A 23,208-nucleotide genomic window follows, 5' to 3' on the forward strand; every position below is an offset into this window, starting at 1 on the left:
TCCTCTTCGAGACTCCTGGCATCAGCGGCCAGTGTCCCCTGCCTCCTTCGGCCTGCGCAGGCCTCCTCTACCACAGGGTCTCCAGACCTCCATCATTCCTGCAGCTCCTCTGCCAGTCTTGCCATTTCCAAAACCATCTGGACTATTGCTTTTTTCTTTTAATAAAATTTATTTACTTTAAAAAATGTACTTAAGAAGGCATGGGAATTCCCTGGTGTCCAGTGGTTAGGACTCCGTGCTCTCACTGCCGAGGGCCTGGGTTCAATCCCTGGTTGGGAACTAAAATCCCACAAGCCATGGCACAGCCGGGGCGGGGTGGGAAGGCAAGTATTACTACTTCAGATAAAAATCATTATGGCTTTACTAACAAAAGGCAGTCATAAAATTCAATACAATGAAAACAAAGTAACATGGTTAAAGTTTAGCTGAAGTTTGCTGAGATTGAGGCCAGTTCTCTTAGTTAAAAGTGGGATGACTGAGTGCTGGGGAGGTATTAAAAGATATGCTAGCACCAAAGTGAGACTCTGTCCTTTGGGTAACAAGAAGGAAGAAAAAAAATATGAAAATTTAATGGGATTTAATGCCTTGTCCAAATATTGGCTAAAATCACCTCATTTACTACTGGGTGAGGCTCATATAGGAAACACTGTTCTCCAAGGAGCACATCTGTGCTGCTGCATAAGGCGCATTCCCATGACAGGGGAGTGGTGAGAATGGCAGGGAGGTCCCCATCTCTCTCTGTATCTGGAATAGTTTCCCACATACACCCTATGTCCCCAATTTGTATGCATTTTTTTTAAATTAATTTATTTTTTATTTTTGGTTGCATTGGGTCTTCGTTGCTACACGCGGGCTTTCTCTAGTTGTGGCGAGTCGGGGCTACTCTTCATCGTGGCGCGCGGGCTTCTCATTGCGGTGGCTTCTCTTGTTGCGGAGCACGGGCTCTAGGAGCGCAGGCTTCAGCAGTTGTGGAGAGCAGGCTTCAGTAGCTGTGGGTTGCAGGCTCTAGAGCGCAGGCTCAGTAGTTGTGGCACACGGGCTTAGTTGCTCCGCGGCATGTGGAATCTTCCCAGACCAGGGCACGAACCCATGTCCCCTGCATTGGCAGGCAGATTCTTAACCACTGGGAAGTCCCCCAATTTGTATGCTTTTAAACCCTCAGAATGAAAAATGTCTCTCTCATGATGTGTAGGGAACCCTGATTTTTTTAAAGAATCCCAACAGTAATATTTCAAGGTGTCACACATCCACAACATCTATGGAAGTGCACTAACCTTAAAGACACAAGATGTGGACACATTCAAGTTTTGGGTTCACTACTGACTCACCAAGTTACCAAACTTCTCTTTGACTCAATCTCCCATGCGTAAAATATGGCAAAAACCACCTTCTCTCCCTACTTTGAAATACTGAGAAAATCGAATTAGTTAATGAGACGCCAAAGTCTTTTTGAATCATACAGTGGCCTGCAAATGCCAGGGACTGTTACTCCTATGAAGGCTAGAAGGGGCTGTCCTATAAAGATGAGAGATGATCTGGGGGGCTTCCATCACTCCTCTGACCAGAGCCCTGCACTCAGAGGTGCCCCAAACACACCAAGGGACAGCTCCAGAGGCTGGTGGCACCCAGGTCACTCCACTTTCATACCCTGGCCCTGTCAGTTGAAGACAGGGCAGGAAACAGGGTGCAGGTGACGCTGTGCCCCAGTTTAGCCACCATGGCAGTGGTCATCAGCACCCTGGCTAGCTCCTCCACAAGTTCTGGTCACACTCTGCAGCGTGACTAACACCATGAGGTCTGAATGTGACAATGCATTAATCCAGCTGAAACCCCATGCTTGAGGAAGAAGCATTCTTCACCCCCTTAAATAATGCAAACCACACAAGGAGGAGGGTAAATGTGCATTTAAATATGGCTAAACTAGGCCACCATACAAAGGGCTGCTAGAAGTAGGGGCTCTGGTTGTCTCCTCTACCACTGCCTCCTAAGCCATAACCTCACATCTGGGAACAATCTGAAATATAAAACAACAAGAACGCAGGCATGTTCATTCCAAGCTACTCTGTTGCTTTAAATTAGCTTAATGTTAATTTTAGAATTATATTCTCTAACACAAGGAATAGATTTCAGCAGAAAAAAACATGATTCTGACTCAACCTAGCTGGTGGGACTTTTTAAGAGTAATTTCCCTTAATTTCTTGACAGGAAAATGCAGGGAAGGGAAGACCAAACCTAGAGAGAAAAAACTCCTTTTGGAAAACCACACTGGGTTGGTGATTTTTCACTCTATGCTCAATCAATCAATACATGTGAATCCAACAGAAGTAAAGCAGAGGGTCCTGCATGTTTGCTTTTAACCCAGAGTGAGATGCTGCTCTGTCCCTTCATTGCAACGTAAACAAAAGCAAGTCCACAGATTTCAGAAATGCCTACAAGGCAATCATCATAGTCAAAAATAGATCTAGGGATGCGGACATATAGATTTATTATTAAGGGAACTTGGAGAGATTCTTATTTTTGTGGCTGGCACAAAATTACTGGAAAGCTACTTGGCAAAATAAGAAATATTTTAAAATGCTCTTTTAGCCAGTAATGTGCCACACAGAATTTTCTTCTAGGAAAACAATCTAAAAGGGAAAGAAAATGCTCAGAGACTTCCCCATAGCTTCATTTGCCAAACTGAAATGTTGGATACAACTTCAAAGGAAAATACAGAGGAGTCAGCCAAGTCAAGGAAGGCCCATCACCTTAACATGGTGCATCCTTTCCAGAGAGGACCATGCAGCACCAGGAGACCATGGAGCAACACAGGAAAATGCTTACAATACAGTGCAAATGGAAAAAGCAGGATATGAAAGTATCTCTACTAGTATTACAAGAATCTAAAAAAGGATGCCAAGGGCCAGAAGGAAAAAGGAAAAAGTGAAAACAGCTAGTAGAAGCTATTCTGGTCGTGAGACTGTGGTGATTCTTCCTCTTACACTCTTTTCCTATTTATCGTTTTAAATAGGAAAACATATCAGGAGGTGGACTTCCCTGGTGGCGCAGTGGTTAAGAATCCGCCTGCCAATGCAGGGCACATGGGTTCGAGCCCCGGTCTGGGAAGATCCCACATATCGCGGAGCACCTAAGCCCACGCGCCACAAATACTGAGCCTGTGCTCTAGAGCCCGCGAGCCACAACTACTGCGCCCACGTGCCACAACTGCTGAAGCCCATATGCCTAGAGCCCGTGCTCTGCAACAAGAGAAGCCACCGCAATGAGAAGCCCGTGCACCGCAACAAAGAGTAGCCCCCGCTCGCCACAACTAGAGAAAGCCTGCACGCAGCAATGAAGACCCAACGCAGCCAAAAGTAAATTAATTAAAAAAAAAAAAAAAAATCAGGGGACAAGGGGAAGAATGAGCGTTGCTATGAAATATTAAACTTATAAACACAACACCTGCTGCCCTAAATCTGACATGGCCTAATAATGTTCAATCAAGCACAGAGCTGTTTTAACCCAATATCCAGGTCGGTCAAAGCCTTTGAAATGTGAAAGGTTAACCCGCATGGAGCCTGACACAGTGAAAGACATCAATCAGAGTAACCTCTTTCTATGTTTCATTTTATAGAGAGGTTGAGAAAGGAAGGACCCATATGTTAAATGATGTATCATGATGGGGATGCTGCCTCAGGGTCAAGGTGTGGCTCCCTGGAGAGCATATGCCCTGACTGAGGGCAGCAGTCTGCTCAGGCCAGCTACTGCTTCCATGCAAGGAGCCGTCCAATTCATCAAGAGAAGCCAGAAATCCAGATTTACTGTGCAATCTCATTTTTAAACAGTGACAACTAATTCAAAAGTTAAAAAAATATATATTGTTGAGAATGAACAAAAAGATCTGTAGGCTGGATGTGGCCTGCTGGCTGCCAAAGGAATACTTGAAATGCCATAAACTAAGGGATGGTTGACCTTTGGAGTCAAGTGGCCATCAAGAAGACTCCATCTGAGGAAGTGTAATGGGGAGGAACAAGAGGAGATCAAGCTGATTTCCATGCCATCTGAGGTAATAGCTACATGATGTACCCGAACTGCACTCAGTCCCCTCACCCCTGCCTCACAACAATTCTGAGGTGGTATTTTATTCCATTTTGCAGATGGGTCAAAGGAAATGCAGTCCTTGCACAATCAGAATGATCAACTTCCTTTTGACTTCCTAAGACCAGTAGCTCAGATACAGACACACATTACCCATGACAAAGCAGCTTTCCAGGTATTTCCTCAGGCTCGGTTTGGAAGCAAAGGTTCTTGGTGACTCTGGAGCTGGGTGTGCCTTGTACTCTGCCACTGCCATACCATGTTAGAGATGCCAGTCCTGCCCACTGCCTACCTCACACCATACTGTGGTTTTAGATGAGCTAACAGGCCTAAGCCAACAATACCACTCTAAAAACCCAAGTGTTACCCTTGTGCAAATTCAGGAGCTCTTGATGCTAAAATCTACCCGTGACCCACACGAGCAGGAGTAGCTATGTTACCTGGCCACGAAGCTGGCAGTCTTGTCAACGATATTCCTGACCTCTGGAGGAGGGTAAATAATACCCACCACTGGCTTGGAAGGGGTAGAATCCTCCTTTGAAGATGCTTCCTCTTCCGTGGGCTGTGAAAACAGGAAAAGGAAGGTCTTAAAGTTCCTGGCTTGGTGCCAGATGCCCACCATTAAACTCCTCTAGGATATTATTGAGAATACAGACTCTCTCGCCCAATTCATCGAGACTTTCCTCGAGTCAGGAACCTCTGCTCCAGAAGAGCTGCTCTCTCAACTGCTCTGTGCTTGCATGGGACTTTCCCAGGGAACCAATGAAAAGAGCAGCCTCCCTGGCTCCCCTCCAGCTAGAGCATCTCTGTGACACTGGGAATCTGCATTTTTACCAAGTGTCCATGTGATTCAGATGGAGGGGGGAAATCTAACCACGTTCTGAGAAACCACATTCCAGAATCCAGAAGGCCATGCCTGTATCCCCACCCTTGGATGTGCCTGATATGCGATATGTAAGAATTGTCTGCTGAATAAAGAAATGGGAAACTCCTTGCTGGCCACTTCTTCTGCCTTGAATGCCCTTTCCCTCTGCATCCATTCCATAGTCTAAACCATCACTTAATGTTCAAATGTTTTGTGAAACTCCACTGGAATACTCAACATTAACTGCCCCATAAATTCCAATATTCTTTCCTCACCAGCTTCTTCCCCTTAGTAAACAAAGGGTCAAGTCTCTCATTTTAGAAAAACAGATTTTCTCCCCTGCCCTCATGTTCCTTTTTGCTACTGCCTTCTCCCCACCCTCCTCTGGTGGCTAAACAGCCTGAGTTCTCTCAGCCTTGCCATTCCCACTTGCTCACCTCCCATTTGATCCCCCTTCATTTCAAGTGCTCATGCCAAAGTCAAAAATGACGGCCTACAGCCAGCTACATCGGTTATCTGGCCGTGTGACCAGTGACCGTTCTTTCACAAAACTCTCAACTCCCAGGTCCCATTCTCACCTGTATTTCCTTCTTGCTCACCATTCCATCCAAGTTTCTCTCCTGGCTCCTGTTTCACCTCCTGCCCTCTAGTGTTAGGGGTCCCCAAAATTCTGTTCTTGGTTCTCTTCACACTATACACACTGTCCTCAGTCAGGCACTTACAAAACGTCCTCCACTTCCCCTAGCACCTGTAGGCTGAACCATTCTACCCACATCAACGTCCCACATCACTCTTATGTGCCACACAGCTTTAGATCCAGCAGTCCTGGGCACTTTCATCTCTAACCGCTTTCCTCATGAACGGCCAACCATGCCTCCAGTCATCCAGGGCAGAAACGTGGGTCTCTTCTCCCTTCCTCAGCCTACACGTTCAATGATAAGAACATTTATCAAGCACAGAGTAGGTTCCATATACTTTCCTAAGCACTTTAAGCATATTAAATCTATAACCCTTACAGAGCCCTAAGAGATTAAGTACTCTTATTATTATATTATTGTCTTGTCATTTTACAGATGACAAACTGAGGAATGGAGACCTTAACTGACCCAATGGCAGAACCAGGATTCCAATGTATCACTTTGGAGGGAGAGCCTGCACCATCAGCCCTTTTGTGATTTGAGCTTGCCCATCCCCTCTGTCCCATGCCCCAGCCGCAATCTAGGCCAGGCTCTCAACATCTTTTGAATAACATGACTAACCTGTCCTCCTAGCAATTCTCCCCATCACTGTTTACCTGAATTTCTGAAATACAAATATGTCACTATTCGGCTTACATCCCTTCCTTTTCTCCCAATAGCCTGCCAGGAAAAGTTCAAATCCCCAGAAATACACCTCTTAACCACCACTTTCCCAACCCTATGCTTTAACCTTCTTTACTCTTGACAAGAGGCACCATCTGATTCCCACCTTGGTATCTTGGCACTTATCTGGTATTACCTTGGTTATTTTTCCCCAAGATACTGGGAAAATGGCAGGGATACATAGGTACTTGCAGTGGTCAGCATATAGGATGTGCTCAATAAATGTTTGCTGAATGAATAAAGAATAGTATTTCCCTTCCCAATCACCTATCTGGTGAACTACTGATTCACTCTTCTAAACGCAATTTACCGTTCATGCCGGTGGGCTTCACCTACCTTAGTCTCTCCTATATCCCACCAAAGCAATGTTGATTAGAATTCCTGTCTCCTTTGTAGTTGATACTTATATCACACTGCAATTACTGACCCACGTCTTTCCTCCTTAGCTGACTGAGATCTTTTGAAGGGCTGGCTGAAACTGTATCATTTATGGTAAATGAGGCAAAAACATTTATTGAGTATTCACTTATATCTGTCTCCCCACTAGTCTGTGAGCTCCCTAAATAAAGCAGGAGCTGCGCTTCATTCATTCCGTCGGAGCCTGGCACGGTGTCTGGCTTAGAGTAAGCACTACACAGATGCTGAGAATTAACGTTCAAAGATGCACCGTGCAGGCTGGGAAATTAGGGACTCCTGGGCAAAGACTGGGGGCCGGTGGGCCCAATTAACACAGAAGACCGGTGGATGCGCTGGATCCGTGCTTCTCAAACTTTAATGAACCACCTTGGGATCTTGTTAAAATGCAGATTCTGATTTAAAAGGTCTAGGGTGGAAACTCAGAATTTCTAATAAACTCCCAGGTGTTGCTAGCCGGTCCGCGGACCACACTTTGAGAACTACTGTTCTAACAGGCTTGTTTGGCTACCAGAAGGTAGGCGGGAAGCGCGCTGCCTCCTGGGACCTGGAGTCCCTCCAAGCCCTTCCAAACCGCCGTTTCTTCCTGCACAAGTAAAGAGGGCCCGCGCCCGAGGGGAGGGCCCAGGTCGAGGTGCGGGGGTCGCGGTACCTGTTTGGGCTCGGTGGCCGCGGGCGGCGGCGGGGGCACCGCCTGCACGGGTCCGGCCGGCATGACTGCGACGCTCAGGGCTGCCAGTCCGCCTCTGTATAGGTGAGCGGTGTGGCGTCAAAGCGACTTCCCCGTACCAACAGTACAACAAGCTCGCAAGATGGCGGCAGCCAAGCGAGTCTTCGCCGAGGGGGGGGGGAGGCTGACGCACTTCCGGGGCCGCCCCTTCTCCGTGACGTAAATTCCCGCCCCTCCCTCTCGAGAGACGCCGTTGCCGTGGCAGCGGTCGGGGAGCCGGGACAGGTTTTGCCGGGGATCCCAGGAGCGGCAGGCGCACCTGGGGGCAGTTTCATGAGCCGACCAGACACAGTGGCTGAGGCTGCGACGCCGGAGACTGGTGAGACGTTTTACATCTCCCGCCGACGCCCTCGCACGCACCCCACGGCCCCGGCCCCCCTCCCCTTTACTCCACCAGACGATTCCTCTCTCCCTCCGACCCCCGCCTTCCAAGGCCCCCGCTCTCTCCCATTGGCCTCCCACTTTGGCCAAAGCCCCGCCTCCCTATTCCCCCAGCCCCCTCTTTTGCTTGCAGGCCCACCTCTTTCAGACCCCCTTCCCAAATCTCAATCCCTAATTCCCACGGGTCCCTTTTTCCGCGGGCCTGCCTTTTCCAGTTCCACCCCTGCCTTCCATAGTCCCGCCCTCAAACCCCGTAGACCAACTCAAATCAAGGCTTCTTCTTTAGGCTTCACCCCTCACGCCCGCAGGTTGGTCCCTGCGGACCACTTCCCCGCTCCGCAGTACATCTCGAATCCCGCCCTTTCCGCTTCCCCTCCTGAGAGCCTCTCCTCCCTTTCCCCTCTCTCCCAACTCCTGAACCCTTGCCTGGACTTCAATTTCTTCACCTGTGAAATGGGGGGGTGGGGGAGGGGGGATAGGAAAAGATGCCCTCCCAAGTCTCCTCCCCGTCTCTCTTCCTCACATACACACCATAGCTGGCTTATATCATTGTTATTATTAATGTTGAATTATAATGATAGTTAGGCTTTATTGAACACATACCATGAGCCAGACCGTGTGCCAAACACTACATGCATTCCATCATTTATTTCGTATAGCAACTTACTTACAGGTGAGGACAGTGAGGTTCACATCCTCAGTTCACATGGTGGAGTGGGAATCCAAACCCAGGCCATTCTTCTCTACTAGTGCAGTTACTTACTCCTTTGTCTTCACTGGATTCCTTCAGTGTCTCCAGGGATCCAGGCAATTAGCACTCCTGAGTCAGAGACTGACACTGCCACTTAGATGGTTTTAGAGTTTCCAAAGTGTTTCCATGGGTGCACTGGCCAGGAGGGAGGCATAATCTTTACCTGAGGGGTAGGGTCCCAGGGGTCTCGAGAGAGAAGCAGGAGAAGAGAGGGAAGGGACCCGAATGTTGAACGGGAGTGCAGGAAAGGCTCCTTCACTTCTCTGCGAGTTAAAAGTCCACCTTGGGCTGAGGGGCCTGAGGAGAGGCAGAGTTACCTGCTGCTCCCACCACAGGGTAGTGGTGGCTCAATTAGTGCCAGCACTTGTGTGATCTCAGGAACAGTGCAGGGCTGGCAGCTTCAGGGCGAGGGTTCTACTCAGGACCCAGGAATTACAGAGAAAGCCTGTGTCAAATGTTCCTTCACTTGACACACACACACACACACGTGTTTCTCAAAACAGGCTTGTATCTGCAAATCCCCACTGTTCAGAAGAAACGACGTAGGGTAACCTCGGATGTTTTTCAATGTTGGGTTTTGCTCTCGTATATTCTTACTGCTTTGGCATTTGCTGCTGCTCATCAGAACCAGAATCTAACATCTGGCCCCAGATGGCCCCAGATGGCAGCTGTAGTTATTTGAGGGTGAACAGGTCACTGTTTCTTAATGTCTGCACAAGCAAGCTCCTGAGCTCCAGGTGCTTTGCCACCTGAAAACCCTTCCTCCCGGGGTGGGATTTCTTGCTTGCTGTATTTATTTCCTTCCTGCCATTCCAGGAAGGAAACCCAGAATGTTTCAGTCGGTTTTTCTGTGTGTTTCTGCCTCATTCTTTGGGGACATAACACCTCATGGGTGGCAATATCTTATGAGAGGCCATCACTGGGGCAACATTTGTATGTGGGAAGTGGACCTGTGTGTGTGTGTGTGTGTGTGTGTGTGTGTGTGTATTGTGGGGACTCATCACCCCACCTGTGGGTGGAACTGTAGAGGTGACACACCAAGACTTGCCCCCTGCAGAGACCCTCAGACATAGATGGTGCTTCCTGGGGGACAGTGCTCTGTGTCCTGCTCTGTCCCTATCCCTGACACAATGCCCAACATGTAGAAGATACTCAGTCACCATCTGCTTAATGAACACAGGATCTGACCCCCTACCCCTGCACTGTCCGATATAGTACCCACCAGCCCATGTGGTGCTGTATATGAAAATGGTGGCTGGTCCAAATTGGGATGTGCTATAAGTGTCAAATAGACATTGGATTTTGAGACTTAATGCAAAAAAATAGACTTAATATTTTATATTGATTTAACATTGAAGAGATATTTTGGGTATATTAAGTTAAGTAATATATGTTATTAAAATTAATTTACCTCTTTCTTTTTAGTTTTTTTAATGTGGCGAGTATAAAATTTTAAAACCCATACATGGCTTGCATTATATTTCTTTTGTCCAGTGCTGCTCTAGAAGTAGTATGGCCTGAAGACAGAGCAGAGATGTTGGACTCAAGAGTCCCAGCTCCCTGAGTGATCTTGGGCTAGCCCCCTAACTTCCCAAAGCCTCAGTTTCCTCATCTGTTTAAAGGAGGTGGATTTGGGGACTTCCCTGGCAGTCTAGTGGTTAGGACTCTGTGCTTCCAATGCAGAGGGCGCGAGTTCAATCCCTGGTCAGGGAACTAAGATCCCACGTGCCACGTGGTGCAGCCAAAAAATAAAAATAAATAAATAAAGGAGGTGGATTTGGGAAGTGGCCGACAGTAGGTCCTGTAGTCAGAGCCAGTGGTGCTCAGGCTCAAGGCTGGCAACCCCACCTGCCCTTTCCCTCACCCCATCCTCCAGCCTGAAACAACCCCCTTCTTCTGGGACAGCCTCCTCCCTGCCCCCCACCCCCAGGAAGCCCTCCCTGAGTGCCCACTCCCTCACTCTCCCTTCATCCACTCCCAGGGACTGCAGAGCTGGACACGGGAAGCCAGGCACCTGGCTGAGCCTCTGACCCTGAGCCCGAAAGCCCACAGGCAAGTCCAAGAGCTGGGGACACTCAGACATCCAGCTCCACGGACAGGCACCTGTGCAGAGGTGAGGACAGGGCCCAGTCCTCTGGGAGGCTGGAGAGGCTGGCTTGCCCTCAGGAACCACCCTGGGGCCTCTGGGTTTCCCTGCACCTGTAGGCACAGGCAGGCCCTCAGGTCCCAGCCCAGGTGGCCAGGTCACACTGCAGTGAACTCAAAAACGGTCTATGTGCTCACAGGGAGACGGATTCCCAACTGCAAATAATGACTCAATGATTCCATGCCACTGTGGTGTGTACTGGGAGGGAAAAGCACAGGCTGCTTTGAGAATGTGTAACAGGGGACCTCACCAGCCCGGGGACCTGAGGGAGGCATCTTATTTAGACAGAGTATGGGGAGGAAGCATATTCTGCGGGGGTGAGACGCCGAGGTGCGAGGGGGTGCTGGGCAGAGGGGAGAGGGCGACCCTCAGGAAGGCTGGGGCAGTGGTCTGGGGGAGGTGGCGGGTGTGGAGCAGTGTTGATGGACAGAGGTGGCGGGTTCTCAGTGTGGGTGGGATGTGGAGCTGGCAGTACTGGGTGCCTGGATGTGGGGATAAAGGAAAGGGATTCGAGGAAGTGCCCAGGTGCTTCCAGTGAGGGTGCCATTTTCTGCGATGAGGAAGGTTGGGAGATGGAAACAGGTTGGAGGAAGAGAGGTTTCCCCGCCAGGCCTGGACTTCCTGGGGGCCTAAATCCTGCCCAAGCAGCCCCTGCTGCAGGGTGGGGCTTTGGTGCAAGGAACTTTCTGCTGCTGAGAAAACCACAAAGGACAAGGGGCCCCACTGCAGGGTGGGGAGGGACCAGGGCTCGGCATCCACAGGGCTGCTGGCTCTGACACCTGCTGTCAGAGGCCTGCGAAGAGCCATGGGAGGGGCCAGACCTTCTGAGTCAAGGGCCAGGGATGGTTCATGCAAATCACTGTCTTCAGATGTCCACACACGGCAAAGATGGAAGGGAAGCAATCTGTGCGGGCCGCAGGGGAGAACAGGAAATATGGAAGGTAGACAGCAGCTCCAGACAAGGATGGTTTTTGCTATTGTTACTGCTAGTAATAGTAATCACAGTAATAATAGTTACTATGGCTGCAGAACTTTTACTGGTGCCTTGCCCTGGACCAAGCACTTTTAAATTTTTTTTAATTTTTTTTAATTTTTTGCTGCGTTGGGTCTTCATTGCTGCCCGCGGGCTTTCTCTAGTTGTGGTGAGCAGGGGCTACTCTTTGTTGCGGTGCGCAGGCTTCTCATTGCGGTGGCTTCTCTTGTTGCGGCGCGTGGGCTTCAGTAGTTGTGGCACGAGGGCTCAGTAGTTGTGGCTCACGGGCTCTAGGGTGCAGGCTCAGTAGTTGTGGCACACGGGCTTTGTTGCTGCGCGGCATGTGGGATCTTCCCAGACCAGGGAACCAACCTGTGTCCCCTGCATTGGCAGGCGGATTCTTAACCACTGTGCCACCAGGGAAGTCCTGGACCAAGCACGTTACTTGCAGATACCACCTGGCCTGATGGGGGATGGTGTCCCCATCTTACAAGTGAGACAGCTGGAGCTCAGAGGGGTGCAGTGACTTGCCCATGACCACACAGCGAGAAAGGGGCAGGACTGGGACCCCTGTATCAACATATAATGGGCCCCCTGTCACCAGAGTGATTAGGATAGCTATCCATACAAATTTTCAGGTGTTCCTCTCTTACACTTCAGGACTTGTTTTCCTCCCAAAGTCAAGGTATTTTAAATTTTCTTTGTGGATTCTTTTTTCTTTTCTCCATTCAATTACTAGTCGTTCATTTGTCAGTGAGCATCTGCAATAGGCCAGGCCCCCAGGCTGCCATACTGGGGACACCACAGTGACTGAGGTGCGGTGAGGACCTGTCCTGGAGAGCAGAGGCCGTTCCTGCAGAGAGCGATCAGGGCCAAGATGGGGGAAGCCCAGAGGGAGTATCTAAGCCAGCCTGGAGGGTGCTCAGGGAAGGCTTCCTGGAGGAGGTGATGTCCGGAAACCCTGAAGGATGAGAGGAGTTAGGCAGGTGATGGGAATTGGATGGGGGAAGCATGACTCAGATGGAAGAGACAGATGGGCACGGATTCAGAAACGAGTGCCTGCACAGGAGCTGCTGCTTGTGGCTGATGGTATGTGGAGTGGAGGGGAGGGGAGGGGAGGGGAGGTGACTAGAGGGGACAAGGGGAGGGGTGTGCCTGGAGGTAGGCTTTCTCCCAAGGGCCAAAGTGAGTCCTGAGGGGCTGTTGGCCAGTGTGATGTGGTCAGATAGGCTTGGCCCAGGTCTCCATAGCAGAAGTGGATCAGATTCCAGTGGGCAGGCCTGTGGCCCAGCTGGAACTGCTACTGCAGTCCAGGCAGGAGACGAGAGTGGCCGGGGGTGGTCCAGTGCTCCCCGTCATACTGTAGCTACAACTGTCTTTTCGTTGTCAGTAGCCTGTCCAGTGCTTTGCTCAGGGAGGGAAGGACAGCAGGTACATCCTCATGCACAGCTGTATCCACCCAGCACTTAGCAGGGGCCTGGCGCACACAGGTCCTCAGAGGGACTTGTGGACCGAGGGAATCAGTAGTGTGGGCGTGGGGTAGGGTGGATGAGAGGGAGACTGGTGAGGTCACCCACAAGCAGGTCCCGAAGGGGCCAGGGAACCGACTTCTCCCCAGGGTCGAGGTTGGATTTCAGCAGGTTTTCTGGGGTTTTCAGAAGCTTCCTGCAGCAGCAGCCGCATGGCTCTGGCTAATGAAGATCCTCTCTGTCCACCCCAGGAGCCACGAGGATGGCACACCTGCTGGGCAGCCAGGCCTGCATGGACAGCCTGCGCAGGGACCTCACTGACCTGCAGGGCGCCATCGTGGACGTGTTCTCGCGTGCCGGGCCCATGCGCTTCCCCTCCTGGAAGTTCCCTGACCGCATGGCCTGTGACCTGGACATGGTGGCCCTGCTAGAGCACTACGACCACGTGCCGGGTGACCCCGAGTTCACGCAGCTGTCCCACGCTGTGCTGCTGGAGCTGGTCATCGACAGGTGAGAGCCTGGACCAAACCTGGTCATCTCAGGATGCTGGCACCCACCCCATAAACCAGTAGCAGCCACAGGATCCGCTTCTGGCGGGGGTGATGACATTGATGACAACAATCACCTTTGACTGAATGCTGTCGGGGGCCAGCTTGGTTCAGGGCCCTCACAGCGATCTCACCTGTGTCGTGCTGTGCTGTGTGTCTTATACTCCACCCTCAGGGAATTGCTGGCCACCCTGTTGGTCTCTGTGACACCACAGCTCTGACGGCTACTTCTCCAGCCACTGCCAGCTGCTTCCTTAGGGTTTCTGTGTGTCGAGGACACTACAGCTGCTGCTCAGACTTTCCATCCCAGGCTGTTTTTCCTGTCCCTTCCATGTGTCACAGGGCCAGACACAGGATGTGCTTTTCCAAATCCTGGCCCTGCTGGGAAGGAGGCCAGTGGATTCCCCTGCAGCCCCACCACTTCTACACTGTCATTCACATTAGCATGGTCGTCAGCCTCCACTCCCTGGGGACCGCAGCCCAGGCTCCATGTGCTCCAAACCTTGCATGCTAATGAAGTCACGGGGGCCAGACAGGCAGGGACCCCAGCAGTTTGGGGATGACCTGCCTGGAGACAATTAGAAGCCAGGGTAACCACTCAGAGGCCTGGAGGAGCCAACAGTGTGAAGTACTACCTGGACCCTGTAGGGGGCTGAACATGTGTGAGCCCAGAACACACCTTCCTTCCTTGTTGTGCCCTCTGCTAGGAGTGCCCCGCCTACTCGTCCCTGGACTGGCCGAGCCCGTCAGGGCCCAGTTCACCCGTCCGCCTTCTAGAAAGCTGGTGCTGACCCGCCTTCCCACCCCTCGCCTGGCCCCTCTGTCCAGGCCACTCTCCACCCTCCAGTGCTGCTCATTCATTGCCCCCATTCACAGAGGAGGACACCTTGACCCAGAGAGGGGCAGGGCCTGGAGCGGTCAGCACCCCCTCCCCCAGGCCCTCTCTGCCCAAGGGCACAGTTGGTTTGGGATGACCCTCCTGCACCTGCAACAAGTTGAGGTCATTTATCTGCCCATATGTTTTGTAAACACAGTACCTCTTCTTTTAAAACAGCCTGATTCCCACGCAAATACATACTTCTCTTCCCAACACCCCTTTTCCTTACAATTAGCCCCTGACTCAGGGTAGGATAGGGACCTGGCTCTCTCACTCCAGTCTCCGTTGTCGCAGAAGCAGCTCGTCCCACAGGAGAACCCCCACCCCCAACTAGAATCAGGAAACCGCAGGGCACACTGCCCTGCACACTCACCCTGAGGCCGTGTGCAGCCACCTCCGCTCTGGGGGTCTCAGCTGGGTCCTCTGCGAGGTGAAGGCTCTGAGCCACATGATGGAAGGCAGCCACTTACCCAGCACTTTCTGAGGACTCTGGACACAACCGAGGCAAGGCCCGGCCTCCCAGAGCCTCCCAGTCCAGTGGGGAGCAGCCAGGCAGAAGTGCTGCCACCCAGGAGGCCCCGAAGGGGCCCCAAGCTTAGCCTTCAGGGAGGGCTTCCTGGAAGAAGTGGCTCTTGGGTCGGGCAGAGCATATTCTGAGATGCTCCGAGTCCCCGACGCCCGGGCCAGTTCCCAGAGCAGGAGGCTGCTGGTCGTGTGGTGTGAGGGCACACTGGCGCTGGGCTCTGCCCCAGCCAACCCTGCCATCTCTGCCCACAGGCTCCTGCTGCTGCTTCAGAGCTGCGCGAGCTACTTGGAGAACCTTGGCTTGGAGCAGACGGTGCCCTCCGCCAGGGCTGCCAGGCCCTGCATGTCCGTGGGACTCACAGTGCGGCGCTTCTGGAACAGCCTGCTGAGGCTGGGCATGCTCATTCGGCAGGTGGCCCCCCAGGTGGGTCGGCCACCCACTTCCCCAACTGCGGTCACCCTCACACCAGTCCACCTGCCCCAGGCTCCTCGCACACCACATGTGCACCACATCTGTCACTGGCTCCACTCTGGAGCCCCCGCTCAAGGCCCATGCAGCCTGGCAATTCGCAATGCAGGCCTCGGGGGTCATGTGTGGGCCACTTGGTTCTGCAGTTTACACTATGGGGCTTTGGAAAAATCCTACCTAGTCTGAACCTCAGTTTGTTCATCTGTGCAGTGGGGGTGATAACAGTCCCTACCTCCCAGGGCATTGTTGGGGAATGGTGTTTGTATGAACCCCATTTGTTATGGGTTATTCCGTAACCCTCACAACCACCTGGTGGGCAGGACCACTGTCACCATGATGGGAAGGAAACTGAAACTGAGAGTGGCTTCAGCAACACAAGAGCAGACAAGTCCACTAAGCAAGGGCCCAGTACCCGGCAGCTGTGTCTGTCACGGTGTTAGCCTCCCAGTGCCATGCATGTAACAGCATGGAGCCTGGGCTTGGTAAGCTGAGGCAGCAGAAAGGAGAAGGCTCGCTCTCTCACTCACATTGGTATCAGATACCATCTGAAGGTCTGAGCATCAGGAGTGGCTGCTGTCACAGAAATCCCCAGAGAGCTGGTCACCTCCCAGGCCCATCTCCCTCACCTGCTTTCCCTTTCTTTTCCTGACTACAGAAAAGGGCAAACCAAGGGGAGACCTCCACCTCCAAGCCCACAGCCAAGGGCGAGCCAGCCAGGAGCCCTGAATTTGTGACCGCCAAGCTCATCAAGCCCGCCTCCCCAATGCCAGGCTTGCCCCAGACCTGCCAAGAGCTGGACAGACTCTCTGTCCGCATCTCCCTGCAGTGTCCAGCCAGGATGGCCGAAAATACCAGGAGTGTCCACTCCCAGACTGTGGAGACAGCCCTGGTGCCCTGTGATGCATGCGCCAGCGTCCAGGGCAGCCTGCGGGAGGTGGGCAAGATGGTCATCAGCCTGTGTCAGAGCCAGAACTTGCCCTCGTCCTTAGGCCAGTTCCAGCATCTGGTGCAGGACAGCATGGGGCTCAGGCCACTGCCGGCCACCACCGTGGGCCACTGGGCGGCCGAGCAGAGCAAAGACCTGACACGCCTCAGCAAACACATGGGGGCCCTCACTCAGCTTGTGGGGCCCCTCAGGGCCCAGCTGGAGGAGGCTAAGGGGCAGAAGGACAGACTGAGGAAGCAGGTGGGCGAGCTGGAGCAGGCCCTGCAGCGGGAGCAGGGGGCACAGCGGCGGCAGGCGGATGAGGCTGAGCAGCGCCTGGCCCAGTGGGAGCGCGACAGGCAGCAGCTGCTCGCAGGTGTGTGCCTGAGGCCGGACCCTCAGTGCCAGGCTCTGCCACAGCCTGAGCATGGGCTCCCCCAGGAGCAGACCCCGCAACGGGGCTGTGGGTGCTGGGAGTCGGTGTGGAAGAAACCTGGACTGGGAGTGGGCAGCAGACGCAGGGAAGGGAAGGCAGGGGAAAAGGGGTGTGCTCATCAAGCCGGTTACACTGCGGGCAACTGGAGCTTAATCCCACTGGGGAACGCAGGAGCCCGTGTAGGAGTTCGAGTCGTCCCACCAGAGGGGCGAGGGAGCGGCGGATTCATACACTCACTCCTGTTGGTCACCGAAGGGGACTCCTGGGGAGTTCATCCCCTGGGTAGCTCCAGCCAGCTGAGGCCCCTCTTTGGCTTCAGTAGAAGCCGTCAGGCAGAGAGACGCAGCTATGGCACTCACAGTGGGCCAGCTCCTGCTGAAGTTGTGAGGCCTGAGGGAGTTGGGCAAGTCACCCCCGTGGAGGACACTGAAGCCCAGAGAGTCAGCCAGCCGACAGGAAGCAGAGTGGACAGGGACCCAGGCCTCCTGGCACCTCCCCAGAACTCCTCCCACAAGCCCAGGCACTCCTCCACCCTGGCCAGGGCTGCCACCATGCTGTGGGGTGCACTGGGCGTTGAGGCTGCCAGCCAGGCCCAAGGGAGCCTCTGAAGGGCCTCTCTCTTGGCTGCCATAGAAACAAGTGACCTCAAGACAAAGGTGTCCACCCTGGAGGGGGAGCTGAAGCAGCAGCGGGAGTCCACGCGGGCCGTGGGTGAGGAGCCCTGCCATGGAGCCCTGTACCGTGTGCCCTGTGCTCGGTGGCTGGACCAGCACCCTCTGTCTCTGTCTCCTGGGCTTCGGGGGCAAAGCTAAAGGGAACCACAGAGGAGGCTGGGTCTGACAGGCCACACTGTTGGGTGATGCCACCTCCCACCCAGAAAGTACCTTCTGTTTTCAGAACCCACCTCAGGCAGGGTTCAGAGCCCCATTTTGTGGCTGAGGACACTGAGGCCCAGAGATGTCCTGTGACCAGCCCCCCCCTCCCAGGTCTTGTCCTGGGTCAGAGGCAGTGCAGGGACTCCCCAGGGCTCCCCCGCTCTACCCCTTCCCCCGCCCGCTCAATCCTGCAGAGACGAAGGCCCAGGAGCTGCAAGAGGAGGCTGAGCACAGGGCGGAGGCTGAGAGGCAGGTGCAGCAGCTGGAAGAGCAGGTGCAGCTGCTGGCAGGGCGGCTGGACGGAGCCAGCCAGCATATCCGCTGGGCCAGCACAGAGCTGGACAAGGAGAAGGCCCGTGTTGACAGCATGGTCCGCCACCAGGAGGTGAGGCTGGGAGCCTCGTCAGGGCCTGGGCTCCTGCAACGAAGGCTGCAGGGAGAGAAAGGGCTCCACTGACGGGGGGGAGACACTGGAGACCTAAGGAGAAGAATTCCTGAGTGGCGACTGTGACTGGAAAGAAGTGGGGGCGAGGTCTGCTTTCCAGGCGGGGCAGGATCTCCAAGCTTGGGGGTCCTGGCCTTGCCAGGGTTGGGGTCTGCTCCCTTCTTCCCTCCACCCCTTCCACTGCACGCATGTGCACAGACAGATGTAGCACAAGGGGGTGGGCTTGGATACAGCTGCCTCCTTTGTCCTGCGTGGCTGGGCCTGGCCCCATGGGCCTCATGGCCTCCCTCCTGCCCATCCCGGCTCAGTCCCTGCAGGCCAAACAGCGAGCCCTGCTACAGCAGCTGGACACCCTGGACCAGGAGCGTGAGGAGCTGAGGGGCAGTTTGGACGAGGCCGAGGCCCAGCGGGTCCACGTGGAGGAGCAGCTGCAGCACGTGCAGAGCGAGAGGGAGCAGGGGCAGTGCCAGCTGCGGGCCCAGCAGGTGCGAGCGGGCAGGGTGAGGGGGCAGGGGCGGCACTTCCCTTTCTCTGGAGGAACCTCCAGCCAGCTAAGCACCTGCGGGCCTGCCCCGTGCCTGGGGAGTGGAGGTGATGGGGTGTCCCCAGGGGGCTGGGAGCCGGTCCTCAGCTCTGAGCCTCCCCTGCCCCAGGAGCTGCTGCAGAGCCTGCAGCGAGAGAAGCAAGGCCTGGAGCAGGCAACAACGGATCTGCAGCTGACCATCTCGGAGCTAGAACGCGAGCTCGTGGAGTTGAGGGAGCGGGAGAGGCTGCTGGTGGCCTTTCCGGACCTGCACAGGCCTGTGGAAGCCCAGATCCAAAGTAGGGGCCCGGGGTTGGTGCGGAGGGCACGCCGGGGCTGGGGGCGGGCAGCTGAGGGCTCATCAGGGCAGGACACGGGTCCACAGCAAGGGTGGCAGAGCCCCCACAACACACAGGTGCTCTGCGAGTTACCCACTCCTCTGTGTGGATGGGGACACAGAGGCCCAGTGGGGAGGTGACTGCTCAGGGTCACACAGCCAAATCCAGACCCAGGTCTGGCTACCTGTGTAGCCTGTGCTCTTTACCACGTCACAGGCCAGTCCTTGCTCAGTTTCCATGTCCCCTGTCCTGGCATCTCCCCAAACTACACCGTGGGGCCAGCTCCAGGGGCACAGCCCCAACTGTCCAGTGTCCATGGGAGTGCTAAGGACCCATCTCAGTGGAAGACTGACTGCCCGGCGACGTGGGCTCTCGTCCTAACCCCTCCAGCCCCCTGAGGCTCTGGGGTGAATCCCCATGCAGAGCTGTTGGGATGATCCACTGCAATCTAGCTTGTCATGATAAATCAGTCATCACTTGTGAGTGCTGGGCCCTTGTGTTACCCTGTCAGCCGCCCCGCGAGGCAGGTAGCAGCCGCTTGTGACAAACCAGGAAACTGATAACCAGAGCAGGCAGCACCTTGCCTGGGTTCAGAGTCAGGGGGAGCATCTGTCCCCCCAGCAGTGGGAAAGAACATCCTTGCTGAATTCCTGAGACTCATATCCAAGAGCTGGCTGTGGCTTTGGATGAGTCACTGTCTCTCGGGCCCTCCGAAAACAGGTGGCCTTGGAAGAGCTTCACTTTCTTACCTATGTGCTAAATTTTTGGTGAGCTCCAGGTCCATCTCAGCTCTCAAATTCTGCAAGGCTTTGGTCACCTCCCAGCAGGCAGGGGGTAGGGAGTGCGGGGGGAGGGGGGGGAACAAGGCCTCAGGAGAAAAAAGATGAGGTGGGAGGTCCAGTATGCTGACCCCGCCCACCTGCAGGGCCACCGGCAGGGGACCCTAGGCACATACCGGCTGGCGTGTCTGCCCTCTGAGGTCCTGTCTCGTTGGGCACAAGAGGCAGACCTGATGGGGTGGGGTGCCAGATAGTGGGTCTCCACAGGCTCTGGCAACGTCACGGACGACATGGAGAAGCAGGTGCAGGCCAACGACATCCGTATCCGGGTCCTACAGGAGGAGAACGGGCGGCTGCGATCCATGCTGTCTAAGATCCGGGAGGTGGCCCAGCAGGGGGGCCTCAAGGTGGGCAGCATGGCTCCCCCACCTGAAAGGGGCCGGCCCTTGGGAACTTGGAAGAGGCCCCCAACCCAGCAGAGGTCTTCAGCTTCCCCCGGGGAATCTGCCGTCAGCCCAGCTCATTGCACATGGGGCTCTCATGACAGGTGGCTTTAGGCTGTGCTTTTGTGAGCCATCTTCTACGATTCAGGAAGGCATGAGGATGTTACCGTGCCTTCTAGCTCCAAATCCCCCCCTCTAGCCCTTTGAACCTTTATTTCAAGTGCACCAGGAGCCTTGTGAGAAAGCAAACCTTTCCACCCTTACCACGGCTAAGGACAGGCCCTGGAAGGCTTTCCAAACCCTGCCCCTCAGAGGAAGGGGCCGTGGCGACAGGATCAGGCCCTCCTGCCTCCTCTATGACACCCTCTCTGTTCGCTGCAGAGGGGATCCTGGGCCTTTCTGAGCTTGGTTTTCTTTGCAGCTGATCCCACAGGACCAGCTCTGGACCCCTCCCAGCAAGGGAATCCACGGAGCAGCGCCCCCAGCCCAGGCCCAGAGAGCATCTCCAGGGTGAGTGAGGCTTTGTCAGAGGCAGGGCATGTGGGGGTGGGGTGGTCCCCCTCGCTCACAGGGGATCTTGCCGTCTGGTCCTCCCTCAGGCCCCTGGGCAGGCGGCACTCACCTGGCAGCAGGACGGCCAGTGCGGGCAGGACCCTGCCAGGCCAGCCCCAGGCCTCCCCGCCTCAGCAGCCCTGCAGTCGACCCAGCAAGTCCTCCCTGGAGGATGTGACCCACTCGACCAACTGTGCCCAGAACCCCATCCGGGCCTTGGCCAGGCTGAGAAGGAGACTGTCACCAAGCCGGGGCCAGGCCAGCCCTGCCTACCAGCCCCAGGAGCGGCCCACGTAGCCTGCAGTGGAGTGGGGCTGGAGGGCGGGAAGCTGGCAACCCACCCCATGTAATAAAGCCCAGGCCATCTGCTCACAGCGACCTTGGCCTCACCACACTGGCTCAGCAGGGCAAGAGTCCTTCCTTCCCTGTCCTGAGTCCCCAGCCATGTGGGTCATTGGCCAGCAGAGGCCTGGCACACTGTGCACCCTCAGTAAATGGGAGCTTCCTGCCTCCCTCCTGATAGGGGCAGTGGGGGAAGAGGACACACCGAGGAAAGAAAGAAGCTTCTAGCACCGGGGCGATGTGAAAGGCAGTCTTTTGATCCCCATAGCAAAGGCTAAGGGGTAACATGGACTCAGTGACCCCCACCAATAAAGAGCAGGGTCAGGGTAGGGGGTGCGCAGGGGAAGGAGAGCAGCCGCCACGGTGGGCCCGGTGAGGACACCTGAGGCAAGGAAGGAGTCAGAGGCCGGGGTCCTGGCTCAGGCTCACAGAGGCAGGCAGGGACCACCCAGCTGTGAACCTGGGGATGGGGACATTAAGGATCCAAGAAAATCAGCCCCCCTTTCACTGCGGAACGCCTCACCTTCAGGAAACACAAGTCAGAAAGGGTTTCTCTAAATCCAGGAGGTTGGATCCCCAGGAAGCCACTGAAGGCAGGGCAAGGCTTCACCCAGCCAGAGAGCGGGACACCCCAAGCCAGCCCTGGCTTTCCCAGGCCTGTCCCTTGGGGCCAGGGCACCGATGCCACCAGCCACACCAGGCCTGCAGTAGTCGTTTTCCTCACGAAGCCTCCAGCCTGTCCTGAGCCACCCCGCCTGTGAAGGACAGGCGCTAAGACCTTGCTGAGGAGTTCTGGGTGTGGGGGTGGGATGGGAGATGCTCTTGGCTTTCTATGACAGTTTTCCCTGGTCAGGAGGCCAACAAGTAGAGCACCTCAGTTTACAGAGAAAAGTCAAGAAGAGCTGTGTGTGTAGCTGAACTGGCATGGCCACGGGCTGCCCAACTGTTGCTTCTGTGGAGCCCGGGGGCTCGCTGAGGGAGCCTGGGCTGTCTGGACTGGGCCCCTCACAGGTGAGAGCCAGCCCTCAGGTGTGCTCCCTGAGGCAGGGGGCCCAGGCCCAAGTGCAGGGGTTGGGCCTGTCACGGCCCGGCTCCTCTCCGCATCCATTCAGTAGCTCACAGGTCTGTAGGTCAGACGTCGGCCTGTGTGGGTGGGTTCTCTGCTCAGGGCCTTACAAGGCTAAAATCAAAGCGTCTGCCAGGGGTTTCGCTGGTGGCGCAGTGGTTAAGAATCCGCCTGCCAATGCAGGGGACACGGGTTCGAGCCCTGGTCCGGGAAGATCCCACATGCCGCGGAGCAACTAAGCCCATGCACCACAACTACTGAGCCTGTGCTCTAGAGCCCAAGAGCCACAACTACTGAGCCCGTGTGCCACAACTACTGAAGCCTGCGCACCTAGAGCCCATGCTCCGCAACGAGAAGCCACCGCAGTGAGAAGCCTGCGCACCACAACAAAGAGTGGCCCCCGCTCGCCGCAACTAGAGAAAGCCCACGCACAGCAACAAAGACCCAACGCAGCCAAAAATAAAAAATAAATAAAATTAAAAAAGCATCTGCCTTCCTTTTGCAAGGGTGTGGGACTGAATCCAGGCTCATTCTGATTGTGGGCAGAATTCTGGTTCTTGCAGCTGTCGAACTGGTGCCGCTGTCAGGGCTACTCTGGGCTCTGAGAGGCCATCCAACTTCTTGCCACGTGGCCCCTCCATCTTCAAGTCGGCAACAGAGAATTTCTCAGGCATTGAATCCCCTCCATGGTTCAAATTTCTGAATTCCTCTCCTTCCACCAGCTGGAGAAAACTCTCTACTTTTAATGGGCTCACGTGGTTAGGTCAGGCCCACTTGGATGCTTTCCCATATTAAGGTCAACTGTGCCATATAACATAACCTAATCATGGGAGTAAAATCCATCAGCGTCATAGTGCCAGGATCACATAAGGCGTGTCCATGGGGGCTGGGGGAATCT

At 54.7% G+C, this 23,208-nt stretch overlaps 2 protein-coding genes across 3 annotated transcripts in view; one reads left to right on the top strand and one right to left on the bottom strand.

Annotated features, from left to right (window-relative positions):
- SF3A1 (splicing factor 3a subunit 1) overlaps window positions 1–7,550 on the bottom strand; it is a 19,622-nt gene extending 12,072 nt beyond the window's left edge. The window contains exons 1-2 of the mRNA XM_061170479.1: window positions 7,370–7,550; window positions 4,518–4,639 (exon numbers count right to left, since the gene is read on the bottom strand). Coding sequence (XP_061026462.1) covers window positions 4,518–4,639; window positions 7,370–7,432 — 185 coding nt within the window. The 5' untranslated portion in view covers window positions 7,433–7,550. The remainder of the gene's footprint in view (window positions 1–4,517; window positions 4,640–7,369) is intronic.
- CCDC157 (coiled-coil domain containing 157) lies at window positions 7,344–22,759 on the top strand. Of its 2 annotated transcripts, XM_061170478.1 has the most exons (12): window positions 7,678–7,766; window positions 10,561–10,692; window positions 13,419–13,677; window positions 15,370–15,541; window positions 16,242–16,887; window positions 17,581–17,658; window positions 18,017–18,207; window positions 18,576–18,752; window positions 18,921–19,089; window positions 20,175–20,314; window positions 20,772–20,860; window positions 20,950–22,759. In XM_061170478.1, the coding sequence occupies exons 3-12, from the start codon at window positions 13,430–13,432 to the stop codon at window positions 21,197–21,199; spliced, it is 2,160 nt and encodes a 719-aa protein (XP_061026461.1). In that variant the 5' UTR covers window positions 7,678–7,766; window positions 10,561–10,692; window positions 13,419–13,429; the 3' UTR covers window positions 21,200–22,759. The 2 variants fall into 2 exon arrangements, with proteins under 2 accessions (XP_061026460.1, XP_061026461.1); XM_061170477.1 differs by lacking the exon at window positions 10,561–10,692 and having other exon boundaries at window positions 7,344–7,766.
- The last annotated feature ends 449 nt before the right edge of the window (window positions 22,760–23,208 follow it).

Source organism: Eubalaena glacialis, chromosome 15, assembly GCF_028564815.1.
Source record: "Eubalaena glacialis isolate mEubGla1 chromosome 15, mEubGla1.1.hap2.+ XY, whole genome shotgun sequence".
NCBI lineage: Eukaryota > Metazoa > Chordata > Mammalia > Artiodactyla > Balaenidae > Eubalaena > Eubalaena glacialis.

Coding starts and splice junctions, on each gene's coding strand:
- CCDC157 (XM_061170477.1), top strand. CDS start 7,721: ATGAGCCGACCAGACACAGTGGCTGAGGCTGCGACGCCGGAGACTG. Junction 15,542..16,241: donor TTCGGCAGGTGGCCCCCCAG/GTGGGTCGGCCA, acceptor TCCTGACTACAG/AAAAGGGCAAACCAAGGGGA. Junction 19,090..20,174: donor TGTGGAAGCCCAGATCCAAA/GTAGGGGCCCGG, acceptor GGGTCTCCACAG/GCTCTGGCAACGTCACGGAC.